General features: G+C 60.8%; 3 protein-coding genes across 3 annotated transcripts; all 3 read left to right on the top strand.

The window, feature by feature from the left end:
• On the top strand, positions 1–1,310 carry BXZ73DRAFT_103015 (uncharacterized protein; the record flags this gene model as incomplete). Its single annotated transcript, XM_048015450.1, has 4 exons — positions 1–131; positions 197–322; positions 376–1,230; positions 1,295–1,310. 4 exons carry the CDS (start codon positions 1–3, stop codon positions 1,308–1,310), a joined length of 1,128 nt encoding a protein of 375 aa, XP_047876296.1.
• An 874-nt stretch (positions 1,311–2,184) lies between these two features.
• Positions 2,185–4,567, top strand: BXZ73DRAFT_103016 (alpha/beta-hydrolase; the record flags this gene model as incomplete). The annotated part of the gene is made up of 13 exons (XM_048015451.1): positions 2,185–2,274; positions 2,337–2,514; positions 2,573–2,693; positions 2,754–3,088; positions 3,151–3,161; positions 3,223–3,291; positions 3,348–3,558; positions 3,612–3,744; positions 3,817–3,974; positions 4,031–4,152; positions 4,203–4,305; positions 4,344–4,414; positions 4,469–4,567. 13 exons carry the CDS (start codon positions 2,185–2,187, stop codon positions 4,565–4,567), a joined length of 1,701 nt encoding a protein of 566 aa, XP_047876297.1.
• A 448-nt stretch (positions 4,568–5,015) lies between these two features.
• BXZ73DRAFT_49527 (uncharacterized protein) lies at positions 5,016–8,133 on the top strand (the record flags this gene model as incomplete). The annotated part of the gene is made up of 14 exons (XM_048020264.1): positions 5,016–5,276; positions 5,348–5,692; positions 5,729–5,746; positions 5,805–5,914; positions 5,976–6,130; positions 6,181–6,391; positions 6,443–6,474; positions 6,531–6,679; positions 6,738–6,830; positions 6,883–7,378; positions 7,443–7,849; positions 7,918–7,938; positions 8,018–8,032; positions 8,092–8,133. The coding sequence occupies 14 exons, from the start codon at positions 5,016–5,018 to the stop codon at positions 8,131–8,133; spliced, it is 2,355 nt and encodes a 784-aa protein (XP_047876298.1).
• Between the last annotated feature and the right edge of the window lie 452 nt (positions 8,134–8,585).

Below are 8,585 nucleotides of genomic sequence, written 5' to 3' on the forward strand. Positions count from 1 at the left end.
ATGAAGTATTCCCTCATCACCCTCGCCCTCGCCCTCGGTGCCTCCGCCGCTCCTGGCTTCAAGCCGAGCTTCACCACCCGCAAGCGCGCTGCTTTCACCCTCCAGAACGGTCAGGATGCCATTGCCCTCAAGTGAGTTTGGACGTAACATGTCGGCTTGGCACGATGATCCTGACGTCCTTGTTCCCTTTTTTCAGCCAGAAGTTCGCCGGTCTGACTGCGGACTCCGCCTGCACGGCTGGCGAGAACGCTTGCGTTAAAGACCAGTTCGCGCAGTGTGTCAACGGCAAGTTCGTGCTCCAGTCCTGTGGTGCCACCCTTGTGTACGTTCTCCGTTCATATGACGCATTCTACGCAAACTCACACTTCGATGAAGCTGTGCTGCCCTCCCGCTCGTCAACTCTGCGGGTACCTCGATCACCTGCACGACCGCCGCCGACCGTGACGCTCGTATTGCTGCCACTGGTGCGACCGCTGCGTCCACCGGTGCGGCGACGACCTCTGCTGCGGCCGCTGCTTCCTCGTCCGTCGCCGCCGGTAACAACGCTGCCAACGGCAACGCCGCGTCCTCTGCGGCTCCCCCTGCTGGCACCGCCGCGGCGAACGCCCAGACCGCCCTCACCATCGACCCCTCGAACGTGTTCGACTACTCGACCACTGGCGAGCCGCTCAACGACGGCCAGGAGGCGTCCACCACGTCGACGAACAACTTCATCAACTTCTGCCTCCAGTTCCCCCAGAAGCAGAAGACGAACGGCAAGCAGATCGTCGAGGGCTCCTGCAACCAGACTCCGATGGGCGTGATCGCGGCCAAGGCCCTGATGCCCGCCGCCGCGTTCGTCGAGCCCGCCAACCTTGCGACTGTCCCGGCGAACCAGAACTTCACCATCAAGATCGCGATCCAGAACATCGAGACCGGCCACTTCACGAACCCGGACACGACCTTCCACATGGCGCCCCAGACCGTGAACGACGCCGGGCTGATCAAGGGCCACTCGCACGTCACGATCCAGCAGATCGAGTCCCTCACGTCGACCAAGATCGTCGACGCGACGTCGTTCCAGTTCTTCAAGGGCCTCAACGGCGTCGCGCAGAACGGCATCCTCAGCACCGTCGTCGGCGGCGGCCTCAAGCCCGGTGTGTACCGCATCGGCACCATCAACTCGTCCTCGAACCACCAGCCCGCGCTTGTCGCGGTCGCGCAGCGTGGTATCCTCGACGCCGTCGCCTAGTGAGTGTCCTCATCAGGATCGTCGCCGCGCAGTGTGCTGACATGTCCCTTTCCTCCCTCGCAGCTTCACCGTCCAGTAAACGACCTCCGCTTACTACTCGCTCTCTACCCTCGCTTTACTATCACCCTCGCTCTACTTCATTCCCGGTCGTATTTATATTGAGGTGTGGCGCCTCGGATACCATAACTTATTTATTGTCACATTGGAGAAAGTGTTGTTGTACCCCTTGACACACGTAATGATATCGATGACTGTGGTTATGACTTGCTTTACCTGGTGTGCCTGCAAGCGACTGAGTGCCAGAAGCCCCAGTAATACGTGGGAGGCAGTAGATGTGGACGGGCCTGCCTGGGCGACTTGCATAGGATGAGCGCGATCGCGCCGCCCGGGCCGGACAGACTACCGACTCGTGCCGGTAAAAGTCGCGGCTTGCCACTTGACTTACGCCTTCCACCGCGGCGTCCCCACCCTTTTTCGGGTTCCTCGTTGTTCTAACCTCCCACGGATTATTTACAAGCACGACGGAACCCTCACACAAGAATTCAACCTCGACGTAGGCTTTCTAGTCATGAACTGCACGCTACACACACACACCTTCTCATCCTTCCACGATCATAACGCCGCTGACGAGACAGGCTGGGCTTGATGCATTCGGTGAACTTTCGTCCAACGTGCGCAGTATCCGACCCGGCGATCCTGTCTGCAGTGACGTGGGCGAACTGCGCGACGTCGTCCTTGAAGGCCATCCTCGAGCATGTTTCCTCCGATTGTCCCGCAGGTTAAACTTCTTACAGGTCCCGTCGAGCACTGCGCACCGAGGGGTAGACATGCCCGCAGTAGGAGGCCGTCGCAGCTGCGAGCGTGCCAGGATGCGCGCGTCGCCGACGGAGCCGAACCAACGCGTATATATACGCTGGGGTTGGAGCGTGATATGCAACAGCTCGCCACACAAGATGTTTCTCACCTCGCTGAACCTCACCCTTGTCACCGCAGCGATAGTACTCGCATCGCCAACTCACGCTCACACGGGCAACACTAACAACGTACGCTCATTATACGCGTCTGGTGTCCAAACTGCAAGCTGACCACTTTTCTCTACCGACAGATTGAATGGTTCACCTGCGATCCAGCTACGATCGGCAATGCGAGCATCTCGTGCGGTTTCTTCCAAGTCCCACTTGATTACCAAGACCCCTCCGCAGGCAAAGGACGTATCGCGTTCGGAATACTGAATGCGACCGTCCCCGCGTCGGAGAAGCTGGGAACGGTGTTCTTCAACCCGGGTGAGATCCGCACACGAGACCTGGCCTTCGCAGAGGCGACTGACTTGCGGTGTCGCAGGTGGCCCGGCGTTGTCGGGGATCCTTAGCATTGCGCTCAACGCCGACCTCCTACAGACGCTCACCGCCGGGCTTTACGACATCGTCGGCCTCGACACACGGGGCACCGGGAATCTGACTATGTGCGCCTCCGGGTCTGGTCCCTCTCGCTGAGACGCGCGCTGACGACGATGCCGACGCAGCCCTGGGGACGTGTTCTGCTTCGACAACCCAGAAGAGCAGGACGACTTCTTCGCCGGCACGATTCAGGACACAGGCATCGCATACACGGGACGGTTTACAGACCCCGAGGACGTCTCGGTGCTCCTCGCGCAGGCCCCGCTCATGCAGCACAAGTACAAGACGCTTGGGCAGCGCTGCCTCGAGCACTCAAGTGGGCACCTCCTCAAGTACGTCGGCTCCGCGGCGACCGCACGGGACGTGGCTGGCCTTGCGGACGCGCTCGACGGTGAGGGCAGCGCGATCAATTTTGTTTCGGTCTCGTACGGGACCTTGGTCGCGATGTGGCTGGCGAACAGTACGTACATCGTCGTCTGCAGAGCGCGGCCAGGAGCTGATACGTTTTGGCACGCGGACTAGTGTTTCCCGAAGTACGTTCTTCGATGTGCGCTCGCTTCGATTTACGCATCTGACCGCGCCGATCTCTTGCAGCGCGTGGGCCGCTTCGTCCTCGACGGCGTTCTCGACCCCGTCTTCGTCGCCACTCAAAGCCTCTCCCTTGTGCGTCTTCCCTCCCCTCCCTTGTGCGTCCCTCGCGCTCACCGACCTCTCCCCAGCATTGGTCCCATCAGCTCGTCGATGTCGACAGCGCATACACCGCCTTCCTCACCGGCTGCTCGCTCGCCGGACCCGCCGGCTGCTCGATCGCACCCCATGTCAACTCCTCCGCCTCAGACGTCGACAGCGCAGTCAACGCGCTCCTTCAGACCGCGCACGACGCGGAGCGCGCGAACTCGTCAGTACCCGTGACTTCGGGCGACATCCGCAGTGAGTCATGACACTCTCCATACTGTTACACGCGGTTTCTCAAGGATGCGCAGTGGAGCTATATGGGATGCTGTTCAACCCGACCGATTGGGCATCGTTCGCGAACGACGAGTGGCCCCAGTTCGTGGCCGCTGTGGGAGGCGAGACGGGAGCAAACACATCGACGAGGACGGAAGTGCGCCGAGGGTGCGTCCGACCCTCGTCTTCCTAGAGCCCCCGTCTGAGATCTGACCCTCCGTGCTCTCCTCGTACGATCAGTATGCACGTGCGCCGTGGGCACGGCTCTCAAGAAGATGCCACTACGCCCTTGAGCGGGACCGCAATCCAGTGCGGGGACAGCGTCGACGTCCGTGACCCCAGCATGCGCGCCGTGTTCAACAACCTGATCGCCGCCGCGCGCAACGTTTCCCGCATCGGTATGCACATGTCTCTCGTCCTCGCGCGCGCGAATCTCATGTATGCGCACACACAGCTGGGGCCGCGTGGCCCGCACAGGAGTACATGTGCGACTTCTGGCCGGTGCGCGCGGTCGAACGATACGAAGGCCCGTTCAACAAGACGCTCGCGAGCCCGGTTCTGGTGCTTTCGAACGTGGTAATGTCCCTCGTTTTCTCTGAACGTACGACGGGCTCACGCCCCAGCAGTTTGACCCCATCACCCCACTGGCGGGCGCTCGAGAGATAATAACTCTGCTGGGAAGCCAAGCGCGGCTTGTCACTCAGCGAGGCATTGGGGTAGTCGTCGTTGGTCCACGTGATGTTCCGTACGTTCACGCGACCCCTTAGCACACCACCAACTCGGAGCCCCCTTCGGCATGTTTATCGAGACCGTGGTTGGGTACATTGTCAACGGCACGGTAGCCAACCACCCTCCTGTCCGTGGGCGGATGTGCTGATGGACATACGAACAGCTGCCCGCCGACAATAGCGTAGTGTGTCCAGTCGCCGAGGACTTTGAGCCGTTCGCAGGGGTAAACACGGAAATGATCTTTGCGGCCATGAGTCTGTGAATTTCTCGCGATGATCTACGTCGGTTTACAGCACTTTTGTCGATGGCACTGGTTGTAATTGACATGGACCTGTGTCGGGGCGCCGACACCAACAGTGACTCAATCAGCGCCGGCGAGAGGACATGGCGAGGACGGCGCACGGACTCTGCTTCGGATGTATTCCAGCTCATTCTGTTCGGTTTCTCGGTGCCCCAGCTGAGAGGACGGCTGTGGGGAGACCAGCCATCATATATATATGGGTCTGAGGCCCCCACACAATCTAGTTCCCCTTCTCTCTCTCTCTTCGTCCGTTCGCCGGTCCGCGCAGCCGCCTGCGCCAGTCCGATAGCCGCCCGATATCCAACGCTCGTCTGTCTCGTCTCGTCTGTCTGTCTCTCGCTTTCTCACTCTTCCTCTCTTCTCTCATACCACTGGCCGACATCCCGCGACTTGAGCAATAGCGACCTCAATGAGCAGCAATGAGCACCCCGCCGCCGATGAACCCCGCGACCTCGAAAACGGCACGGCGGACAACAATGCGCCCCGGCAGCCCCGGAGCTCTGTCCCTTCCTTCCTCTTCATCTCCTTCGTCCTCTTCATGCTCATGGGCGGCCGCGGCGACGAGTTCGCGTCCTCGCGCGACCTGTACGTCAACGGCCTCCAGTCGCTCAACCACCAGCTCTCGAACTACACCGCGTGGCTGAACGGCACCGCGACCAACTTCACCCTCGTCAGTCCTCCCGTTCCGCCGTACGCAGACGGTGCTCATGCGGTTCCCGATGCGTGTCTGTGGGGGGACAGCCCGCGCAAGACCCGAACACTATGCCGCTCGTGTCCTCGTTCATCGCCCACGGCCGCACCCTCGACCCCCGCCGCGGCTCGTACTACGCGAACATGACCGGGTACTGGCACGCCGCCATCCAGGCGCACAACCTCACGGCACTAAACGCGACCGAGCGGCGCGCGCCGTGGCGGCCGCTGTCGGAGCAGTGGATGCTGCCCACGAACCTCACGCTCGTGCCGGCGAGGCTCGGGGCGTGGAACTGGACGCGGTCGAACAAGGTGACGATCAACATCGGGGACAAGCTCGTGCCGTTCGCGCGGAACGCCAGCGCGGGGAATGCGGACGGAGAGGAGAAGGAGAGGGTGGCGGCGAAGGATGGAGAGGAGGGTGTGGTGAAGGACATTGCGATCATACATGTGAGTGCCCGTCGGGACTCGTGTCGTCGAGGTGCTCGTTTGACCGCGTTGGATGCAGGGCAAGATCGAGTTCTCGGACCCTATGAGCTCGGACGAGCTCCATCTGGACTTCGAGGGCGTCCATGTGGTGTCGACAGGCACGGTGTATGCGTTCGCGGAGGGTCCAGGGTGAGTGTGACCGTTCGTGGGGTCTATCTCGTCGTTAACTAGACCCGATGGATGTCCCCAGACGAGGCAACGATATTCGTGCACTACCAGCCCTTGTCCCCGAAGGCCTCCGGAATGATACCGCTCGAGCAGCGGAGAAGGAACTTCGTGCCCGGATCAACAGACTGCAGGACAGGATCAACACGGGAGTATTTGAGCAGGATACATCTTCCACCGGTGCGTGTGTTCGCGCCTCAGCGTGAGCAACCCGAACCAACAATTCGCAGATGACAGCCTCAAGACCAACTGCTCCTTCCAGTTCTATGCTCAACTCGACCCCACCAATGTTCCCGAAGAACAAATGAGGGAACTCGAGAGAGAGTTTGAAGAGCCTACAGGTATTACCACTGTGCGAGCACCGGAGCTGGCGCTTGAAGCAGTGCTGCTCAGTCAAGACTGCGGACTTTTGTACGAAGTGCAGCATGCGACTGGCGTACAGTGCGTAAATCCTTTTTGATGTCCTAGCGGGAGCTAATGCACCAGTTACAGAACGAAGAGACTCTACGGCAAGATCACCACTTGTAAGTCCTTCTTTGACATGCGCTTGCATCTGAAGGTTCATCTCCCGCCCATGCAGACTCTGGCATCTCCACGATTGTCAGCTTTATCCTCCTCGCTCTCTTCCGGAAGCAGGCGACAGAGAGCAGCTCCGCTGCTGGGTTGTCCAAAGTCTCTCGTTACACATTCCTCATCCAAAGCTTGATCGATGCTATATCTTTCGTGGGGGTGCGTTCAGATGCATATATGCGTCAACTCTTCGACCGTTGCTGACTGCACGTCACAGCACGTCACGGTCGCCATTCTTGCAGATGGTCAACCTTCACTATCAGTCCTCGCTCCAGCCGGTCTCTCATGTCTGCTGTTCATCTACGAGGCAGTGCGTATTTTGGTATGAACTTCCATATCTATAAGCTGACGGCATGGTACAGCAATTTGCCGTCCTAATAGGCCAGATGCAAGCACACGAGGACGTGCCGTCGCCCGCTCCAGCACCACCGACGCCAGCACCACCGCCTTCTACACCTCCAGCCTCTCAGCCTCCGACTGAAGGCTCAGCTCCTGCGGGGGAAGCGACGCCACCTACCACTGCCCCGCCAACAACAACGCCCACACCCGCCCCTGCCCCTGCGCCCACACCCGCGCCCGCACAGCCTAATGAACCCGGTCGTCCCGGCTTCCTTCCGTTCTTGTGGAACCACATCCGCACAGACCCTGCTGCGCGACTGTGGACAATCATGTCGCTGTGCCTAATCATCCTCTTTCGGGTGGTGATCATGCTCTCGCTCCCCCTCTTCTTCATCAGCATGCTTTACCTGAGCATGTGGGCCATCCAGATCTACCGGGGCGCCCGGCGCTCGCGGAGCAGCGGGCTCTCGACGACCTACCTCGTCGGGACGACGCTCGGCCGGCTCTTCTACGCTTGCTGTACGTTTCCTCGCACCCTCTCTGTCCTCCTCTTCAGTTGACTGACTGACGCCTCCCGCGGCAGACTTCCTCGGCTGCCCGAAGAACATCTTCGACGTCGAACCCCGGCCGTGGATCTTCCTCCTCGCGCTCCTCATGCTCGCCCAAGCCGGCACCCTCGACTTCCAGACACGGTTCGGCCCCACCTTCTTCCTCCCGCGCCGCGTGGCCCGCGCGGAGACGTACGACTACCACCCGCCGCTGCCGCTGCCCGACCCGGAGGCGCCCGAGCAGTCGCTCGGCGACTGCGCGATCTGCATGGACGCGATCGAGGTGGACGACGGGATGCGGCGCCGGAGGAGCAAGTCGCGCGACGGGCTGCTGGGCGGGGGCGGGAGCGGGGCGGAGGAGCGCGCGGGCTTCTTCCGGAGCGTCGCGGGGAAGGGCGCGGCGAGGAAGAGCTACAGTCTGGCGCCGTGCCACCATCTGTTCGTGAGTCGCCGGTTTGGATTTGTGGCTTGGGGGCGGTTTGCTGATCGGTTGCGGGTCCCCTTCGGCAGCACACTGCGTGCCTTGAGCGTGTGAGTGCCGTTCACTTGGTTGGAACGCATGCTGCAGTACTGATGTGCACCTCTGGACTTCTTGCGGTGGCGTGTGCAGTGGTTGGCGATCAAGGTGAGCTGGCTTCCGTGCGTTCGGGGTGCTACGAGCCGTCGCTGACGAGGACGGGATAGAACATCTGCCCGCAATGTCGTCGGCCGTTGCCGCCTCTGTAATCTACGGATACACTAATCGGACGCTAATGTCACCCCTGTACTCGTGCAATGCAATACACCCTCGGACTTTTGGATCTATCTCACGCCGGGGAGCATTGGCTGCGCACTCCACTGAGACTTCGATATCAAAGCACAGCTGATCTGGGCGACGCGCGACATCGGAGGCTTTCGGGTGTTTCCTACGGGGCATCAGCGTCCTGATCATAAATAACGCCGCAGCCGCAGGAGACGGGCACCATGGGAGCGCTGCTTTTCTGCCCCGCCGTCTCTGCTTACGTCTTGCGTCCGTGAGACCGCGTGCGACACACTGTGAGTTTGTGGGAAGGCATGAGGCTGCATGGGCTGTGTCGCAGAGGAGCTCAGGACTTTGTTGCGAGCGCAGCGAGCCATTCAGAGGCTAAGGTAGTCCCGGCGCAAACACGACTACGTCAGGTGACCTTGGCGCCGTCACG

This window comes from Epithele typhae, assembly GCF_022376455.1.
Source record: "Epithele typhae strain CBS 203.58 chromosome Unknown BXZ73scaffold_36, whole genome shotgun sequence".
Taxonomy (NCBI): Eukaryota; Fungi; Basidiomycota; class Agaricomycetes; order Polyporales; family Epitheliaceae; genus Epithele; species Epithele typhae.